General features: G+C 45.5%; 2 protein-coding genes across 10 annotated transcripts in view; one reads left to right on the top strand and one right to left on the bottom strand.

The window, feature by feature from the left end:
• Nucleotides 1-600: 600 nt before the first annotated feature.
• brdt (bromodomain, testis-specific) lies at nucleotides 601-16,876 on the bottom strand. Of its 7 annotated transcripts, none has more exons than XM_076990441.1 (21): nucleotides 14,516-16,876; nucleotides 13,679-13,962; nucleotides 12,881-13,018; nucleotides 12,632-12,773; nucleotides 12,385-12,509; nucleotides 11,920-12,285; nucleotides 11,707-11,835; nucleotides 11,313-11,528; nucleotides 11,064-11,236; nucleotides 10,702-10,979; nucleotides 10,516-10,617; nucleotides 9,427-9,561; nucleotides 6,176-6,237; nucleotides 5,905-6,052; nucleotides 5,279-5,677; nucleotides 4,904-5,001; nucleotides 3,487-3,574; nucleotides 3,307-3,377; nucleotides 2,947-3,140; nucleotides 2,403-2,604; nucleotides 601-1,836 (listed from the first exon to the last, which is right to left on the bottom strand). In XM_076990441.1, the coding sequence occupies exons 2-21, from the start codon at nucleotides 13,862-13,864 to the stop codon at nucleotides 1,768-1,770; spliced, it is 3,321 nt and encodes a 1,106-aa protein (XP_076846556.1). In that variant the 5' UTR covers nucleotides 13,865-13,962; nucleotides 14,516-16,876; the 3' UTR covers nucleotides 601-1,767. The 7 variants fall into 7 exon arrangements, with proteins under 7 accessions (XP_076846556.1, XP_076846561.1, XP_076846557.1 ...); XM_076990446.1 differs by having other exon boundaries at nucleotides 12,385-12,506; XM_076990442.1 differs by having other exon boundaries at nucleotides 15,186-16,876.
• Nucleotides 16,877-20,193: 3,317 nt separating this feature from the next.
• tgfbr3 (transforming growth factor, beta receptor III) overlaps nucleotides 20,194-21,260 on the top strand; it is a 73,312-nt gene continuing 72,245 nt past the window's right edge. The window contains exon 1 of one of the 3 annotated variants that reach the window (XM_076990406.1): nucleotides 20,194-20,421. The gene's annotated coding sequence lies outside the window, so the exon portion shown is untranslated. The remainder of the gene's footprint in view (nucleotides 20,422-21,260) is intronic. The other 2 variants (XM_076990408.1, XM_076990407.1) reach the window with 2 other exon arrangements.

Below are 21,260 nucleotides of genomic sequence, written 5' to 3'. Positions count from 1 at the left end.
TAACAAAGACCCGTCATACACGAATGCAGTGAAAGGTCATTATTAACTGATTCATGGCTACTGTAGGTAAATATTATTGCAGGACCACGAATCATCTACGACAATAGATTATAATAAACTTGATTTTTAAAGTAACCCGCGACACATAATTTTTGAGCTGAAAGCACTTTGTCATCCCATTCTGTTGATAATGGAGATTAACCAATAGCACCGATTCTAATTGCACAAGACGGGATGAGATCGATGGAGAAAAGACAAAGGCGGACAGATCGTCACTGTCTCCGCTCACATAGTTTATTACGTATATTTATTACGGTATATAAAATATAAATTATGGTACATACAAAATCTAAATGTAGGTTTAAAAAGTAAACATGTATTCTCACTTGGTGTTTTGTTGTGGTTGAGTCGTTTGCTAAAGGATGAGGCAGCAGCACAATAACAATGTTGGGATGTTTCTCTTGCTCCGAGCACGATGGCGTTCACACACACCAGCCCCGCCACAACAAAGCAGCACACACCAGCAATAAAGTCAACATTTGTGGAGAAAACAACCCAGATTAGCCCAACCAGATCTTAATTGAACAGGAATACGAGCAATTAAATGAAAATACAGTTTTTATTGATTTAGCTTATAGTTCAAGAAACAATTATAGCTTTTTAAATAACACACATTTCCCTCGGCGTGATCCCTGGAACCCGCTGGGATACTTGGTAAAGTGCGTGGTGAACGTGTACACAGCCTAAGGAGAAACACTGGAAACTGCCACAAGCCGCCATAATCTAACAACGTTGAACATCCTCATGAAAACGCCATCAAAACGGACGAGGCTCGCCGGCGGGACTGACCAGGAGGCGCCTTCAAGTTGGCCTGGCGAGTCGTAATGGCACTGTTCTTCATACAATAAGTAGAAAATAAGTATAGGCTATTCCACCTAAATCTTCATTAATTGAAATCTCACATCTGGCAAAACTATAACATCAGTCTTCGAATAACAAATAGTAATGATGAACAAATTCAAATATTACATCCATATGTATATTACTTGACACTACTTCTACTACTACAAACAAAATAAAAAATCTTGTGTGATAAATAGGAGAATGAGTCAGCCTATGAACTTTGTGTTTAACTTACAGCATTAGGGCGAGAACTGAGTGACGGAATGAACGGGGTCTCCGCCCACGCGCACAAACGCCCACAGCGCGCGCGAGGAGACCGGAGGCGCATTAAATCACACTGTCTACGGAATGAACCTTGTGATGTGAACACGAACAGAACCAAAACCGCTCCGTACAAAAAGTAGAAAACAAAAGTCCGTAAAGACAAAAGGTAAGCATTTAGCTAACGTATTTGAGGTGCAACTGCTATTGTCCGTCTGTAACTGCCCTTCACAGTAAACAGCAACTCAGTGCAGGTATTTAGGAAATCAGGAAAAGCAAAAGCACACACACACACACACACACACACACACACACGCACACACACAGAGTAAACAATGCAACAAAAAGATCCATAGTGCATCAAGGTCCAAGTACATTCTACACTACTGTACTATGTTCTCCTTTGATTTCACTTCAGTGTAATGGGCTAAAGTGAGATCACTGTTTGTGTGATTCTGCCCCGGTGAGGTGCTAGAACCCGTCTCTGTCTCCCGGGGCCTGGAGCTCGTCTGGGTCAGGAGGAGTCAGACTGCTCTATTCACTGAACAGCAGCAGGCTTGTTCTTTTAAACACCCTGAATCATTTTATTGTTTTGCAGCAATGTTAGTCCAGGTTCTTCTCAAAGGTCGCCATGATGTCACTCTGCATGGTCATGTCGATGATTCCGGACATCTTAAAAGAAAGAGATGATGGAAGAGTTCAGCTAATAAATACATAAAGAGATGGTGGATGAGTTTAGCTAATAAATAAATAAGTAGAGATGGTGGAAGAGTTCAGCTAATAAATAAATACGTAAAGAGATGGTGGATGAGTTTAGCTAATAAGTAAATATGTAAAGAGATGGTGGAAGAGTTCAGCTAATAAATAAATAAGTAGAGATGGTGGAAGAGTTCAGCTAATAAATAAATACGTAAAGAGATGGTGGATGAGTTTAGCTAATAAGTAAATATGTAAAGAGATGGTGGAAGAGTTCAGCTAATAATTAAGTAAAGAGATGGTGGAAGAGTTCAGCTAATAAATACATAAAGAGATGGTGGATGAGTTTAGCTAATAAGTAAATATGTAAAGAGATGGTGGAAGAGTTCAGCTAATAAATAAGTAGAGATGGTGGAAGAGTTCAGCTAATAATTAAGTAAAGAGATGGTGGAAGAGTTTAGCTAATAAATAAATACATAAGATGGTAGAAGAGTTCAGCTAATGAATAAGTAAAGAGTCACAACAGGATGAACAGATCTTACGGCCTCCCGTCTGCGTCTCTCCTGTTCCCTCTTGCGGGCCACCTCCCTCGCGTGGTCCACAGAGTTCTGCGGGGGACTGGGCTGAGGCTCTGGGTCTTTCGGGACGTCTACGACGGCTGCCATCACAGGAGGTTCTGCGTGCTCCACCTCCAGCAGGGGGGCCAGGGTCTCTGGCTTGGTGTTGGCATGCAGCTGCGTCAGGCTGTGAATCATTAACGACAAAACACCCCCACCACATCATTAATACTGTCACGCGGTACAACTCAACTTTACCATTTACTGCAGGAGCTGCAGAGTCCTGAATATGGTGGTGATTTAATAACTCAGGACCTAATACAGGGATCAGTTCTGTGGTTCGTCTCCTCCCCAGAGAATGCAGCTTTTCTTCTATCAAAACCACCAGCATTAACTCCATGTCTTTAAGAGGACCAACAGTAACACTTTCGATGGACGTGTGACAACGACAATCTAGCCAGCTAAATGTGGGGTTTGTGAGCGCACCCAGGTGTGGTTGAAGCCCAACGCATGCTGCCCCCTGCCCCACCTGCTCTTATCCGAGGAGCCCCTCTCTTGGCCCGCCTCCATCTGGAGCTTACGCGCCCTCTCCCGCTCCTCCTTCTCCATGGCAACCTTGCGGAACTGCTGGAAGCTCTCTTTTGAAGAGCGAAGAGCAGAGGGTGCGAGAGCGGCCATCTTGCCCAGGCTCGTCCACGAGTCTGCGTTCTTCAGAACGATGTCCTGCAGAAGCCAAACGCAGTTATATACAGGGTGGGATCAGGAGTCCCCCTCCTGCTGGGTCCGCACTAGCCCTGCGCAGGGTGGTTATGAGGTACGGCCACAGCAAGGGGGACACGGTGACACAGATTCATTCCAGTAGTGAAGGAAGGCAGTGAAGCCCAGGTACCGTTTTAGCCATGCTGAGTTTGACGTCTTGGCTTAACTTGCATAAATCGCCTCCTCCTGCAGGTTTGCTCCCTGTGGAAAGTGTCCAGGAACAAACAGAAGCCATTGAGGAAAATGTTGCAGTTGAGAACGAGTGTTGCAAGAAGAGAGAAAAAAAGTTCCTGGAGAGAGAAATGCTGACCAGGCACTGTGTGCAGCTGAGCCGAGGACAGCAGCACATGGCTGGGGTCTTCTGGACTGACCTGTGAAGAGGACCGCCCTGGACATGACTAGAGAGAGGAGAGAGAGAGAGAGAGAGGAGAGAGAGAGAGAGAGGAGAGAGAGAGAGAGAGAGAGAGAGAGAGAGAGAGAGAGAGAGAGAGCACAAATTCACCACATGTACACACATTTTAAGCTATCCTGGCAACTACCTTTGCCAGGATTAATGGTCAATTAACTCACTGTCAAACACTTCATTTAGTCTGAACTTTGAGACACTGACACACGCACACACACGCACACACACGCACACACACGCACACACACACGAGTTTGCTATCCCCAGATTCCATTCCAAAACCCTGGGCAATAATATGGAGCTGGCCCATCTCAGAAGGGCAGATTGCAGATCACAGCTGGATGGTGTAGTGTAGGTTTACAACGAAGGCAAACCGCACAGCACATAAGCACATTCTTGTACTAGATCCTGTTAAAATGTTTACGTGTGCCACCTCACCTCAGGCACCCACCCACTCACCCTTTCCGCTCACGCTGGCCGTGTTAAAGGGCTAATGAGGTCTCCAGGTCACTCACTGTATTTATTGTGTTCATTGTGTCGATTATTTGAGTGATTTGTGATTTCTTAGTCAAGAAAACACTGTATTACACGGTTATAAATACTGTTACAGGTTGTTCTGCATCCTTGTGACTCATAAGACTGAGGATGTAAACCGTTACAGCCCAATAGCTGATGGAATCTTCAAAGCGGAGTTTCCTGGGCAGCGCAGTGCTCTAGTGTAGAGGGGATTCAAATGCAGAGGACAAACTCCAGCCCACATTTGCTGGAGCTAGTATGGCGTCACAATTCTGTGCTCGTTTCACAGAGCTTTGCATTCTCAGACAAGACACCAAAACTGTAAACATGTCATCCATCCCAGGTGAGGGTGGAGGTGTGTCTGGCTCACTCCTTCCTGGTTTTGCTCAGTGGCCACACCCCTACCAGTCAGCACTGGGCACAGTGATGTTCACGGCTTCACAAAGGTCTAACACAGAGCTTGTGCTGATGTACCCTGCAGAGGCAGTGAGGAACCCTGCAGTGTTGTTGTGGTGTGTGTTTGCGTGGTCTACTGCTGCGTGGTTCAGCTACTGTTGCTTTGAGATGCTTCCATTTCACAGTAATACCATGTATAGTTCATGGGGTCTGGCAGGGCAGGTATTTCACTACCTGGCAGTGGCCTTTCCTACGACAGTGGCAAGTTTAAAGCCACTGAGCTCTTCAGTATGATGGTGTGTGGAGGGCTGTGTGCTTGATTGTACTGCAATGTGAGTAGTTGGAGCACCTACTCCACATACTTATGGTCACATTATTTGTCAAAACAATAAAAAGTTCATTGGTTTACCTCATACTTTGTGACAAGCTGTGGTCTTGTTCCAGGTGCTTCTGATGTTGCAGAAGGTCGTCCAGGAGAGATTAACGGAGACAGGAGAGCGGGGAAACCTGCTCAGGACAAATAAAGTTATTCAATATTAATAGATGAGTGATGACACGGAAGAAGGATGCAGTAGCTGAGTGAGAGAAAGCGATGCACGAAACAAACAAAAAACACCAATCAGCTTCACCCATGACAGAAGCACACAAGGCGGAGATGTCCGAGCTGCTACGAGGGAAAACAGGCAGCACATGCAAAGGTCATGCAGCCCATGCACAGAGCATTCCGGGGTCAAAGGGCACGGAGACGAGGAAGCAGCACTGGCGATCTGGAGTCATCTCTTACCTTCCCGAGCCTTCAACACAGGCTTCTCTGGGCTAGCAGGAGGGTGAGGGCTGGGCAAGGGCTCCTGTGAGTGGAGCTGGGCGGGGCCTAGGGAAGGGGAGGAGCCAACCAGGAGCTCCTCTGAGAGAGGGAGGGCGGGGTCTGGGGTGGCAGAGACTGGAGAAACACGGGCGGAGGACGGATCTCCTGAGCTCCCGGGCTGAGCGGGTGAAGGGGACGGGTTGGCTGTAAGTGGGGCGTGTTGTGACGAGGGGCCGAGGACGGGGGGGTGAGAGGGAGGTGGCAGGGCGTGGTCTGGTGGTGATGCAACATTAGAGAGGGCGGGCCAGGTTTTGCGAATAAGAGGAGCTGCTTTGGCACTGGGTCTGGAGGGCTGGGCGGGGAGCTGGCTGTGTAGGGCTGGCAGCGAGTGGTGAAGGTGTAACAAGGGAGAGAAATTAAAAATCAAAAGCTATACAAACTGTCCAGTCAGATCAGCATATGAATAACAAATATATAAATATAGATAACAAAAAACAACCTGATCTGTGTAGCGTTAATGATCTTTCTGCAAGGCATGACTTTGCCACACCTGCATGCACGCATGCTCTCAGTGTGTGAAAGCAGGCAGGTGCGGTGAACCCTACCTGGGGAGAGGGTGTGGTCAGCGGGCAGCCTTCTGCACGCCTCCGTGTGTGCAGACACCTCCCTGGAGTCTGCAGCAGGGGGTGAGCGCCTGGAGGAGATGCCACACTGGGAGCCCTTCGGCTGGGGAGGCCCGTTCCGCTTGGAGCTCTAACCAGGAGAAGGAGCGGGAAGATCGAAGTGACTCGTGTCCGAGCGAAAGGCGGCTTCATCTCAGCTTAACTCATGAAATTGTCCACTTAGGGACGTGAAGTAGGCGTTTACCCCCTTTACCTTGTTTTGCATTTTGCAGCCATGACCGGCAGCTTTGTTTGGCTTCTTCTTAGGTTTGTGCTCTGTAAGACATGGATAATGCACAGTGCGGTCACTTGGGTCTGGCCCTCAGGGCACGCTCCTGTGAGCTCAGCTTCTCCCAGGACACCACCTCCCACCAGAGCCGCCCATGTCTACACCTGGGGCTCCAGCACCCTGCAGTACAACCCAGGACCCACGTGTGTCTCCAACAGTGCTTGATCAAGTGTGGATGGTAGATCTCCAGACTGGGCACTCAAAGAGCCTGACTAACAATACATTAATGTAATGTACAGATAACAAGTACGCCAAACACAAACACACCCACCCACTCCAACCCAACAAACAAAGCTAGATATTTAACACAAACAGAAGTTGTTCTATAAAACCTACCCAACATCATAGATGTGTTTTATGATGACTGTGGTCTTATGTGAGCACATGTTAAATGTGTCATGATTCTGGCACTAAGTATACATATGAGGGTGGGTACAAGTGAAAGCAACATGTGATGAAAATGAAAGACAAAACACACCACTATTCTTAAAATGCATAACAGACCTCTAGAAAAATCATTTTTATTTCAACCTCTGGGTGTCGAACACCAATATCAACGAGTAAGCTCTATACCTGCTAAGGTAAATAAACACACACAGCTTCAAAAGGCGCAGTGGATTTGAGCAGAACAGCTGCCTCCAGGAACAAAGGTTGGTTGGATCTTGCTATGACCATACCAGCTACTTTACAATCTGGTCAGTACCTCACACATCATCACAGTGCAATACAATCTACCTTAGGATTAGTTTCTGCTTACATATATAGCTGTATAAAATCTCTCACATATATACAAAGGAAAAATAGTTAAAATTACAATGTGAACCAAATGCAGTAGGGGGAATCACATGGGTATGAATGAATGCAGTAGTTTCAAAGGAGGACCAGCTACAACTGTCTCCACGTGGGTGTTGGGGGAGGGCCTCACCACTACTGAAGGAGAACCTCCAGTGCTCTACGGGTCAGTGTGCAAGTCTGGAGACATTTCCTCAGATGTGCCCTTCAGGCATGTAGGCCAGTTGTGTCAGTCCGTGTCCAATGACTTAGAGGCTGTTCAGGTTTCCCACGGAACGACAGGACATGCTAGCCCACCTAAATCTGGTCCCCGCCCTTTGTGTTTCTGTTTGCTATTTTATTATATTTGTCTTATATCACTGAATCTTATGTGAACTAATTGTTTCAGACCAGATCTGGGTTTTCTTAGCAACACCGTCAGCATTGACGTACAATTCCAGCACAGTTCCGATAGGGCCAGCAGGCCAGTAGTTGAGAATCAGAGCAGATTTGAGCACAATGCAGCTTACATTAGAAAGCTTCTTAGGACTGACATTTGAAAGATTTTAAGAACCAACAGCCGTAGAACGGGTGGCATTATGAGTCATGCACACTCTGAATGGAAACAAAGGCTTGTGTCCCCATCAGTGCTAGCTGGCCTCATTTCAAGCTACAGCATGGACCGAGAATGAAAACATTAATGAAAATGATGAAACAAACAAAATGATAAAAAAAAAACAAAATAATAAAAATTTAATAAATAGCAGAGGAAAAATATGGAGGGACTAGGGTTGCAACGGTATGAGATTTTCACGGTATGATAACCGTCTCAGAAAATACCGCGGTATCACGGTTATCACGGTATCACAGTTAGTTTGTATATTATTAAAAGATACACCGACCCTTAAAGAAATTACAAGTTATTTTTGTTCAATTAACTATTTATTGTAGAAACCTGGAACTATTGTATACAAAATGTGTCCTTTAAAAAAATAAGCTGTACACATGTTTATATAAATACTGCAAAATTAGAGAAACCTAAATCATGGATTTCAGTACAATTATTTAAGTTTAAATTATTTAATATCTGATAAACTCAGCCTGGGTCAGTGTCTGATCAACAACTGTTGTAAACGTCCGTTGTACTGCCAAGTTGGAATATAACCAGATACTGCAGGAAGAGAGGATTTATTTCTGACATCATCACAATAGAGATTTCTATTTTAAGGTTTTCACACCGAGTCTGGTTTTAACATATCAAAAACAGGTACGTTAGAATTTGAACGCATGTAAATTAATAGCGTCTTTCACATCCAGTGAAAGCAATGACCATAAAAAGCTAGGTTTATACTTTCACTAGTGACCGTAGCACGCGACTCCGCACAGTTCTTTTGTCTTACGTTAACAAATACGAGCCTCTTTTAATTCCAGGACAAAACATGAGAGAACGTGAAGACGTTAAGATTGGGCGTTTTGGAAATAAACAACCATTAAATAATGTGATGAAAAAGCGAATTATTTTGAGTATATGTATAAATATTTAACTTAATTAAGTTTAAGGTGCTGGGAAATATTGAAACGGACCTTTAAAGTGACGTACAAGTGTTTTAATTCCACCTTTTAAACGTGTATGAATCCTGCAAACGTGACTTTGTTCATTGCGCTGAGGCGCAGCGCGCAAAGTTACAAAATTCGAGAGGTGTACGACCTCGCGAATCGACAGCGCGCGAGACCCTCGCGCACGGGCGGAGCCACCGCGATTACGTCATTTTCGCCACTGATTTTAGTTTAGCTTTTTTTTTTTGTAAAAAAATGTGTTAAGTCTGATGCACTTTCTGCCATTCTCACTGCTGTGTGCTGAGTAGCTGAACCGGAGCGGAGTTGCGCATGCGCGGGTCAGTTTCTCCGCTGGCTTGCTTTTTACCGGTAATAAGCAAACGCACACGGTATGATAACCGTGCATTTTAATACCGTGGTATACCGTGAAACCGGTTACCGCTGCAACCCTAGGAGGGACAGAGCAAGATTTTTGTAACATCTAATTTCACTCATTCTGAAGAAAAAGTGCACAAAATATACAAACAAAAACAAACAAACTAACACCCCCCAGCACAACAGAACTCAAACACCCATTGAACAATATGCAGACTACCATGAGGGGAAGTGTATGGTGCTCCAGTAGCAGTGACATGGTGCATCTAAAAACAGGGGGCAATGGGTTGTCCAAACAAAAAAACCCAAACGTTTGTCTTGTTTTGTGTGTGTGTCTTCCCCTCAGTGTGCCAGTGAGCAGAGTGAGGGATGTGGGGGCAGTGAGGGCTTCTGGGCTTTGCCCTGAGAGTGGGTTAAAGAGGCAGAAAGGAAAGAAAGAAGGAGTGAGGGAGTGCTTGTGCTGATCCGCTAACCTGAGTCAGAGTCACTGCTATCAGAGGAGCTAGAGTCAGTACTAGTGCTGTCGGAGCCAGACGAGGAGCTGCTGCTGCTGCCACTGAGGCGGGAGAGGCGAGCCAGCTGCATGGGGTCTGCTGCCAGAGCTTCACCTGCACCGGGGAGAGGAACATCACACCGCTGTGTGAGTCACGCCCACCGCACACGGGACACACGCACCATTCAAAACACTTAAACCCCACATCTCCAACCCTCCTGCAGAGCTCCGCTCCAACACAAACCTGACACACCCACTTCAGTCAGTCACATGAAAACTATGAAGACACCAAAAAGTGGACAAAGTAGCTCTCCAGGACCCACCACCCTGCAGATAACACTCACACTTTTACCCACCACTAACCCAACCCAGCAGATAACACTCACACTTTTACCCACCACTAACCCAACCCTGCAGATAACACTCACACTTTTACCCACCACTAACCCAACCCTGCAGGACAACACTCACACTTTTACCCACCACTAACCCAACCCTGCAGATAACACTCACACTTTTACCCACCACTAACCCAACCCTGCAGGACAACACTCACACTTTTACCCACCACTAACCCAACCCTGCAGATAACACTCACACTTTTACCCACCACTAACCCAACCCTGCAGGACAACACTCACACTTTTACCCACCACTAACCCAACCCTGCAGGACAACACTCACACTTTTACCCACCACTAACCCAACCCTGCAGGACAACACTCACACTTTTACCCACCACTAACCCAACCCTGCAGGACAACACTCACACTTTTACCCACCACTAACCCAACCCAGCAGGATAACACTCACACTTTTACCCACCACTAACCCAACCCTGCAGGACAACTCACACTTTTACCCACCACTAACCCAACCCTGCAGGATAACACTCACACTTTTACCCACCACTAACCCAACCCTGCAGGACAACACTCACACTTTTACCCACCACTAACCCAACCCTGCAGGATAACACTCACACTTTTACCCACCACTAACCCAACCCTTCAGGATAACACTCACACTTTTACCCACCACTAACCCAACCCAGCAGGATAACACTCACACTTAGCCTTTGTTCTCTTGGTTGAGCTTGGCACTTCACCACTGTTCTGTTTGACTGGCTCCTTCATCTTCTCCACTTTTGAGACCTTCTGTTGCTTTTTCTCTGCAGCATGGTGGAGACAGACACGCAAACATTAGAAACTAACCGAAGCCACGAAGGGCCGGTGTTGTGCAGGACCCCACTCACCCTCGGGTTTCTTGGGTTTCTTCCTGAGGCAGGTCACGACAAACCTCTCCAGAGCTCTCAGCGTGGAGGGCTTCAGTGCCTCAAAGTCGATCTCGATCTCCTCGGGGTCTGTGTCCCTGAGTAGTGGCTCTCTGGCCTTGATGATGTTCACCACTTTGCCCAGTTTGTCTCCGGGAAGCTTGTTGATGTCCAAGCTGAGACGGCGCTTCTCATCGTAGCACATGGGCAGGGCGGGCTCCTCCTCTTCAGACCCGTACTCCCAGCTGTCCTTATTCCGCCTGACCACAGCACAGCTCGGCTTCAGACCCGTGACAGCCTCAAAGGCCGAGAGTGTGTTTGCGAGTGTGTGCGCGTGTCCTCACCCTGAGAGCTTACTGCGGGCTCTCTTCTGCACCTTCGACGGCACAGGCTTCTTCGCTTCACCACCTTTCCGCTCGTCTTTTTTCCTTCTCTCCTTCTTCGACTTCTCTTTCTTTTTGGGCTTCAGGAGGGGCGTCTGGGTGAGCAACTGCAGCTGCGCACGCACTGCCATCAGCTGCCAGCACAGATGGACGAGTGTTAATTACAAACCACATGATTTACAAACGGCTGCCACATGTGTGCGTAATTACCTGCTCCTCCAGATTAGCCAGGCGCGTCGCTCTCTCCTCCTCATCCTCTTCATCCGTGTCGGACGAGCTTTCCGACACAGAAGACCCCATGCTGGAGGTCTCCGAGCTGGACGGGCTGTCTTCTCTCTCCTTCATTTTTCGAGGCACGGGGGTCTGTCCATGCCCCGGATCTCTGGGTTCGTCTGGAATCTTGGCAAAGCGGGACTCGAAGACATCCTGAAGAACAGAGGACAGTGGCACGGACCTCAAGCTAAAACGAGGACAGAGCAGGACTACCGAGCCCGAGCCTAGCACATTCCGTCCTTATTTCAAATAGAGGGATCAGATGACCTCTAGTGTCAAAGGCATTGCACAGATCAGCCATGCACGCACTCATGCAAACACGCACACACACCTGGAGCTTTCTGGCCATGGTCACAATCTCGTGTGTGGGTGGGTTGTATTTGTAACAGTTTGAGAACATTAGTCGTATGTCTGCGGCGAACTGCAAAGCGTCTGTGTACTCCCGCGCATCCATCTTTTTCTGGAAGGAGAGCAGAACGCCACGTCAGCACCCTGTTCTACGCCTCACTCAACAGCTCAAGCTTCTCTGCGTGCACCGTCTTACTTTGATGGTGCCCAGGTCCATGGGCTGATGAATGATCTCGTGATAGTCATGAAGACCAAGCGCCTGGGCGTCCACGGGCTTGTAGAAGGGCCAGGCATACGCCCCGTGCTTCTTGGCCAACATCTCCTTCAGGATGCCGCAGCAGTATTTGAGTCGCTCAGACAGCTTGCACCTCCGCCCCACCTGGTGCTGTTGGGGGGACTCCAGCAGGTCTTTGCGGGGCGGTTTGATGGGTCGCCCGCTACCCCGCCGAGAGAACAACTTCAGGACCTTTGGTTCGGTGATGCAAGGTGAAGACTCACTGCTGGTTACGGCCAATGCGGTAGGGGTTGTGGTGTCTGCTTTCCTCTTTATGCCCCTTTTCAACTGAAAAATCAGAAGGAGGGGCAGGGTTTCGAACCTGTGCCGAGATTCATACGAACCCATATAATCAATGTGCACTTGTGTCGCGTGAGAGGGACTGACATTGGCTTGGAGCTGTGCAGACAGGGGAGGAATGGTGTGGAGGGCCTCGGGAGGAATGACAGTCACAGTTTGCTGAAAGACTACCTCAGACACAGGGGACTGTGGCCTCATTTTCACCAGTCCTGCTAACACGTATATACAAGGTGAGTCAGAAACCTCCCCCTCAACAACAGAGGGACTAAATATATGTAAGTTTCAGGTCTAACAGGTCAACACTCTCACCCCAAAGCTCACTCTAAGCACACACCTGCTGACGATCTCCTCCGTCCTTTCAGAGGTGCCTTGTTGGTGACCACAGCGATCTCACACTCCTCCTGCGGCATCTCCGCCACCTTCTCCAGGAAAAGCTTCTCAAGCGCTTGAGCCATCAGAACCACGTCGTCCCCAGGCTGAAAGGCAGTCACATACAGGATTTAAAAGGGTCTAATTAAGCTTCTGACATTTTCCCAAAACTGTCAGTGTGGGGAGTCAGATTTTACAATAATGTCATGCTCACCCGATTGTACACATAGCAATTTGTGAACATTGTGTTGAAATCTTCAATGCATTCCAGTGACTTCCAATAATAATTATTCTCAAGACGTTTTTTGATGGTGTTCAAATCCATCGGCTTTTTAATGATTGTATAATAATCCTGAAATCAAAACAGAAAGAGACAACAAAACCTCATTCATATAAGAGACAGATACACACCCTAACCGCTCTCAAAAAACAAGTTTTATTATACAAGGAATGAAGGAAAATAAAGATTTGGAGAACGGGATGGTACAACTAAGCAACCATCAAAACCAGTGCAACCTGACTGACAACAGGTGTTCCCTAGAACACCCATTATCTACAGTAAACATCGAGCACTGTAACCTGGACCTCCTAACGCTCCAGCACTGGACAAGACCACCTTTGTGCAATAATGCATCTTTGGCACTGCAAAATCATTGATATGGTTCAGTATTGTGCAAATATTAGTGCAAATATAGTTTATTTCCTGTATTTTGCTCAGTACCACACATGTGCAAGTATCTGCATACACATTCCCCCTCCCCCCACTCTGTGCTCATACCTTTATTTCATTATTTGTCTTTCTTGCTTTAAACGTCGTACATAGCAGTGTAGCTGACCCAAGAACTCACCAGACATGCAACATATTGGCGAAATAATATGATTCTGGTGTTTTCTACGTTGCAACATATTCACATCATCATAATGGTCATTATTAGTCAAATGCTGGTGCAAAAAAACTTAAAATGGTGAGCTGTACAGCACTGTGACCTCCAGTAAGTGCACTTGGACTCACAGGTATGTTGAGCTGAACAGCATCCACAGGCTGCCTGAAAGGCCAGGAGAACTGATGCCTCCAGAGGGTTCTGACCACCACCTTCTCCAGGTACTGCAGCTGGTTGGTGAGTCGCCCTGGCTTTCTGGGGTTCCTGTACTCGGGGGGAGTGGGGTTGCCGCTCAACGTGACCATTGTGTTTGACATTGTGTTGGCTGGTCCAGAATGCCAAGTGCAGAGAGGAGGGTTTGTGGAGCGATGTCTGGCCAGATCAGCGCTCAACTACACATCCTCTGCTTCTCCCACTGTGAACAGGGAAAGTAACTTGAGCAAAGAAACTCCACTGCGCAGCTACACATGGAAAACAGACACAGCTCACCAGTACACTACACAATCTGGACACTAAATATGATTCCAGTCCTATTCTGAACTGTTCAATACTTCTTAAGTACTGGGTGCAACTGCACAGCTGACAGAGCCAAACAAATGAATAAAAACCTTTTAGATGTGGGTGATCTGTTGGACACTGAAGTGACAGAAGCCCAAGGTACAGATGGACATTAAATGCATACTTCTATTTGATTCGACTGCAATCTGCTTACAATGCGGACATCAAACATTACATGCTTGCAAGCTTACACATTTAAAGACTATCAAAAATTTTACAGCAGAGGAATATACAAAATATCTTTAATAGAGTACATGAAATACAAATTACAATATTTGGAACAAAACAGTGCTAGACTTCAAACGTGGAAAAACTCTTTGCAAGTTTTTATCAGCCACAATAGACTACCATTTTACTTTGATACCATAACCAACTGATGTTGCTCATCAACTGATGTTGATCTTGCTCACCATTAAGGTTCCAATTTCCACGACATAACCCATGAAATCGGGTTTCTACACAAGCCTTCTTCACAAAGGTCGTTTAATTATGTACATTTCATGGTGCCTACTGCCCTCTACTGGCTACATTATCCGAGGTATTAAGAGGAAAAAACGGAAGAGATCAGAGCAAGAATGTGCATAACGTAAAAAATGCAAAGCACTAACAGCGTCGTGTAAATTGATGATCAGTCATATCCGTGACACATGTATGATTAAATCTCAAAAGCATTAATGAAATTACATTCAAAACTTTTCAATGTGACGTTACTTAGAAGTACGGACAGCAAACCAAATCTCAGGTAACAAAAATATAATTTAGCTCTCGATGAACAAATCTATCAGGACACACCAACCACCGTTCAGGTTCGAGTTTTGCTGAACCAGTCTTCGTGGTTCTCCATTTGAAACCACAAGCACTGCCCATCCAAACTATTACATGCACCCACACTATCATGGTCCAAATGGAAAACTATTTCAACGTGAAAGTTAGCTACAAAAGCTCTCTTGAAGCTGGACAAACCATGGCTGCAGCTCAGAAGCAACACAAGGGGCGTTTTACACAAGCTGGTTAAGGCCGTGTTGTTCCCGCACTTTCACCCGTGTAAACACACAGGCCGCACCTACTCCCACCACTTACCCAAACCTACTTCTTCACACAAGGTCTTCGTGGAAATCTTTACTCGATCCAAATAAACATAAATAAAAATTTGTCATTACAAATAGATATTTCTATGTGTTTTTATTCGACAAATAACAGTGATTTTACAAGGTAACTACAAGAAGCCCTGCGAAGGACTTCGAACTCTCCACATATGAGGAAAAACAAACAGCAGTAATGAGTGAAATATGGAAAACAAAAACAAATCTTGTTCCTCCGTAAACGACAGAACAAGACGAGTCAGACTCGTGTTCTTGGTTGATTATAGGTTCAATTGTTTAGCATTTCATTTTTTTAAGTCCTTTGGGACTCGAAAGAAAAGAAACAGAAGTGTTAAATTAAATGTTTATTTCCTAATGCTTATACAATATGTTTAACAGTTTTGGTAAAAGATGCGGTCTTCACAAATGTTTGGGCTGCTTTTGGACACCAGTATGCGGAATTAGCCGAGAACAGAACTGACATTTAGGACGTTAGCTTACTAGCTTTCATTTGGTAGCTAGCATGCTAGCTAACTGGCTAAACCGCCGCGGGTTCGACTGAACACCATTACAACCAGCCAGCAAACTGACGCAACGCAGACGGATAACTAATAATTGTATTTTTTTGCTATTTTCTTAAGACATCCAAGTAGGATGACGACGCTGTGCTTATTCGCCCGGCCATCACTTCACCTCCCGACATCTGAGTCATCCGAACCGGGCCCACAAAATGGCGACCAAGACCCCCCCCCCTCCCCAAACCTCCGTCAAGGCCTCACAGCGAACCCGCTAGCCGAGCTACCCCACCCCGGACGACGCGCTCGGCTCGGCCGACTAGCTAGCGAGCGCGAACGGTTAGCCCGTGTAAGTACGGCCGCGTCGCCCGTCACAGTGAAACAACATGGCTCCGCTCAGCCTGTACTCGGTTTACCTTTCCGTCTCGGGCACGACAAAGAGTGTTTTAACGGCCGAACTGAGACAGATGCTCTGTGGCGAAGCTCTGCTGGAAAGACGACCAGAGAAGGATCTTGACGCTTCACGCGGATCAAGGTTTTACGTAACTGTCGTGAAATAAATTTCAAAAGTAAACAATACGGTTTGTTTTTTATATATACACACATATATAATTATTGTTGAAGTGACAACAGCGCGCTCGTCTTCAATGGCGGCCGTGTCTCGCGGCGCCCGCGCGGTATTTATACGCGTCTGCTCACAGCTCGGCATCCGATTGGTCAATAACCTTCACGTGCTCTCGCTTCTCTTTCTTTTCACTCGGACAAAAAAAAACAAAAAGAAAACGGTACGTTTATGAACACAACTAACAAACCGAAGATAATTTAGTAGTAGAAAACTTTTTAGGGTCCAATCGATCACAAATTTTAGTGCACGAACTCAGAAATCGTAAAAACAAAAAAGGTGCGTCAGAGTAATTTTTTTCGAAAGTGCGACATAACTGGTCTCCTGACATCACATGACCATTCTAGAAGATTCTGTAGATGTGTCGTTGGAGTCGCCATTTGAAAGCCGCATACGGCTCGCTGCATTTACACTCTTTTCCGTGGTTGTCTCGCTAAGCTTCTTGTGGGTGTCGAATATCGTTCATCCCAGCAGCTTCAAAATTCAAACAAAGAGAACAACGGTACGATAGAGCAGAGAGACTGGTGAGGGGAGGCGATGTCATGAAGTGCGCATGTGTGCTACGTTCATAATGATTGGCAAAGAAACTAACGCTCGATTGACGTCATGCGCAATCTCCCGCTAATTTGACGCACAACCCCAATGTCAAGTGCTTTAAGTTGTGATGAAGGTGCTCTTTTCAGAAGGGACTTTGCTATATTTTATTGGCGGGAAGCCTACACACTAAGAGACCGTGTTCCCCCGAAAGAGCAAGTTCTAAAGTATTCTTGATCAAATTTATTTTGGAAATGGTAGTGGTTTTGGTAGATGTTTTTTTTGGAGTGGGGTTACACCAACTTTAGACAATTCGAACATGCTTCTATTTAAAATCTATCTGCGAGTTACAGATGAACCCATATGACTATCATATCACTCACCCTCTCTGTAGTGATCTCTTGTGATAGTAACATCAGGCACAAGGAACATGAAAAGTTTGAAAATATCAAGGGCTGGAAAGAAGAGGCGATGGCAACAGGGATTTTCATGGTAATCAGAGCACTAGGGGCTGTGACCCCCCAAAAGGATAACTACCTGCATGCGTTACCAAATGATGGACACACGAGGGCAGCAGAGGCCATATATTTGTGTGTCTACGTTTGTTGTGGTTTTGTTGTTGTATGATGATGGCCTAAGGTACTCAACATTTTGTTGACCTTTCATTGTCTTGTTTTTATGTCAGTACTTTAAAGCAGGTACTGTGCATGTTATTTAAACCAAAACCCTTTATCATCCGCACATGCTACGATAAGACAAATCGCCAGTGCAAACTGAACTTTGACGGTCTAAACTCGATTCAGAAATGCGATAAATGCGATTCAGTATTACAGCGCCTGTAACACTCAGCACGCAACGGACGTCCTCGGCATTTAGTCTTGAGATGCATATATGGTCAGCAGGAAAGGGGCTCTCACCTGCCGAGTGCTCCGCCCCACATTTGAACGGCGCAGCTACATCCCACCTCTGTTTGCTTGTCGACAGTCCGGTGTTCTGCCCACAGTCTTTTTCACCGCCACACAAACCCACTGTGTTTATTTTGCCATCAAAATAGCCGACCGAGTCGACCTTTCTTGCTACGATCAGGCAGCGGTTTGCCCAGCAGAGGGCTTGGATTGGGCTGCATTGTAAGCTTTCAAAACGCTGGAAGAAGTAATATGTGCTTTATTATTTATGAGAAGACGCTTTTCAGTTTGGAAAGTTTGCCTTGAATTCTGTGGATCCGAGATTCTGACGGAACCTCGCAATGTAGTGTCAGCAAACGTGCTCAATATTCTACAATGAAAAAAAACTGTGAAGGAAAAATATTCTGAGGCTTTGGGGGGAAAGGATCATAAAAAAGACGGAAACACCGAATATCAAAAACTAAAAGCGAAGGTTTCGTGTTCAGGGCATTTTTTATCTCATGTTTCTTCCCTGTGTGTGTGCAGCCCAGGTATCGCGAGCGCTCTTCCTCTCTCTGCAGGTGATAAACTCGGGCGCCGGGCTGAATACATATGTATGAGGGAGTAGAAACCCATCCGAGCTCTTTGAGCCGCATTCTCATTGACGCTCAAAAGCAACACATCAATGTTTTCACGAAGACGTCGTGGGGGCTCCGAAACAAAGTTCTCCGACTCGCGCAGATGCTGTCTCATTAGCGGCGAATCACGGCCTTGGCATTTACACTGTAAGCAGACGAGACGCATCTCAGTTTCCATCGGAGCAGAGCAGAACGTTTCAGTCACACAACATAAAAAGAGGTTGCAGACGAGGAGGTAGAGTGGCATCATGAAAACACAGTAAACAAATCAAGTAAACAAATATATCAAGCAACGACAAGACGCACGCGCGCGCGCGCACACACACACACACACACACACACACACACACACACACACATTGAATAGTTTCTGACAGAGACGATGTCAACTCTTTGCCTAAACAAATATATCACTCACTTTAACCAATCCCTCTAGATATTTTATAATGTCTTCTATAATAATCTTATCTCATCATACAACTCTCGGACGTCTACTCCATCGTATAGAACGCAGGTTTTCTGGCATAAACTAACACTTCCACATGAGTGTCCGTTAGATAAATCGTTTTGCTTGTCACTGAGAGTCTGTCCCTGAAGATCAGAGGCCTTGGCACAATCTAACGTTAACACCGCGATCCTCTCCGCGATAACGGGGGCACGAGACAGGACTGCAAGGTCACGCGCTCGGTCGGTACGCCGCAGCCTTCAGCTAAATCAGATGGCATTGACTGCGCAGTGATACCGTTATCGCCGAAGTGACTAATCCTAACTGATAAAACACGTCCAGTCCCATCAAGAGGGAATGTAACACTGTATTGAATATCGAAACGATTAAAAGACTTTAACATTTTTAAAAAAGTTACAATAGTTGTTCCGCAGCGCCACTGCTAAAACAATAAGCCTGAAATTTCTGAAGACAGAAAACGGTGTGACGCCGCCCTTACAGCTCGGAGACCGTTTAAACACCCTTGCAAACACTTGGGGTTTGCCTCCTATTTTAATGATGTTTTTGAAAAACATTTGAAACCATATGGAAATCTTATGACAAAAAATTGATTAATGGCAACGCTTTTTCTGCAGAATCTCAAGAAAACGTTAAAAGAATGCAACTGTTAATTTCCGTTAAAGTAACGGAAAACAAACATGACATTAAAACTCTTACGAAATTGTTAAAACACTTAACATTGTGTTATACTAACATGTTCTATCTTGATATCCTAATTTAAACAATGAGTTGTTCATGTACAGTATAGACACAGTAGGCCTACAAAAGAGCCTCTCAGTTAGCTACATCTGTAAAATAATCACTATACAATTGATTACAAACACAACCATGCAGGAATTAGAGGCCTGTAAGAGCGACTTTAGGACCTTTATACACTCTGGTCTTTATGTTTTAAACTGTGGGTGTGAGGATCAGGCACGTGCCAAGCCCGCTGCAGTGTCATACACCCATCGCTGATTAAACATGTACAACCACTACCATGCCTGTTTAGTTCTGTGTGCAGAATGCTCATCCCCGGGACTGTAGCATCATGTACATGCCGTGCTAAACTGTGCGGAGACTTTACAAAGCAAAAGCTCAGCTAAATGATCCTTACAACAGGGACAGTAAGCACCACGGTGGGTTTTCTAGTAAAGCGGATTCTTGGTGTCAACGTGATGAAAAGTGACAGTTCTGATTTTATTCCTATGTAGGCTAAACTTTGTTCAGTTGAAAGCCAGAGTTTCAGCCTTCTCCAATGAAGAGCCATGACTTCAGTTGATTGATGTACTGTGCTGCCGCCTCTCATAAGCCCCGCCTGCCCCTGAAGTACACAGTGAAAGCGGGATAGGTATTTAAAACTTTTTGAGACGTATTCTAGACTTTATCATTCCGGAATTTTGGACAGCCTGTTTTACGGCTAATGACTTTACTGCGCAAGGATTGTGTGACGTCTGTAAATGTTTGTGACAACGAAAGCAGACGTTAGTATTTTGCGTTTGTTCCTTCCACTGCTACAACTTCAACAAAGTTCAGTCTAATTCTGGAGATTGTGTGGTATGTCAACGTATTCTTCACTCACTCGCGTCCCGCGTTAGTTTTGTAAAAAAAACTTGTTTTCTCTTTGAACACTTAACAATCACACCAGAGTATTATAAAACGATACAAGCATTTGCACGCTTGTTGCGTTCGGAAAAGCAGAGTAAAGACGTTCTTCCATTTGTGCACGTTCAGGGATGCACGCGCTTTTCGGCGACTTATTGGGTGTCATTCTCAGTTTATGATTAGCATCATTTATCTGAGGTCTTTTAGCCCAAACGAGGTTTTTTGTTATAAACATTATAACGCAATATTACAACGATCCGTCAACACACACACGTTATTCTGGTTGGATAAACAATGTCGAACCTGAGTAAAACCTCAGAAGCGAAAGGATCGCGCATTTCAGTTGTATTTTATAAAACATTACACGTCCACGAAGATAGTAAAATTCTGTAGTGTAGTTTGATGGACATGCATTATAAGGTAGGAACGAGAGTTGTGATGCCCCTTTGACATTTGAAGCGCAGCATGCCCTCTTGTTGCACGCGAAAACCGCACGTGGTTTTTCATTAACGTGCGATTTCTTTGCCAAGGTGAGTGAACTTCTCTGGCCACTCATGTTATTAAATCAAAACGCTACTTTGTTATTAAATGGAAGTCAGAACTGTATATATAAACACTTAGAAGTAATAATATGTACAAATCTGATTCTGTGTATATGTCTGGATGACTGGTTTCAGATATTTTATGTCCTCATAGTATTCAACGTCTATAAGGAATAAAAAACACGAGATAATTGTAAGGTTGCATTGCGGACAATGCGCTTTCAGGTGGTCTCGCGCACCTCATCACGC

The sequence above is a fragment of the Brachyhypopomus gauderio genome, unplaced genomic scaffold (genome assembly GCF_052324685.1).
Source record: "Brachyhypopomus gauderio isolate BG-103 unplaced genomic scaffold, BGAUD_0.2 sc75, whole genome shotgun sequence".
Classification (NCBI taxonomy): domain Eukaryota; kingdom Metazoa; phylum Chordata; class Actinopteri; order Gymnotiformes; family Hypopomidae; genus Brachyhypopomus; species Brachyhypopomus gauderio.
The sequence above is the reverse complement of the archived record's forward strand: the minus strand, read 5'-3'. Positions and strand labels throughout refer to the sequence as shown.

Coding starts and splice junctions, on each gene's coding strand:
- brdt (XM_076990441.1), bottom strand. CDS start 13,864: ATGTCAAACACAATGGTCACGTTGAGCGGCAACCCCACTCCCCCCGAG. Junction 12,286..12,384: donor CTGCACAGCTCCAAGCCAAT/GTCAGTCCCTCT, acceptor CTGATTTTTCAG/TTGAAAAGGGGCATAAAGAG. Junction 11,529..11,706: donor CCATGGCCAGAAAGCTCCAG/GTGTGTGTGCGT, acceptor TCTGTTCTTCAG/GATGTCTTCGAGTCCCGCTT.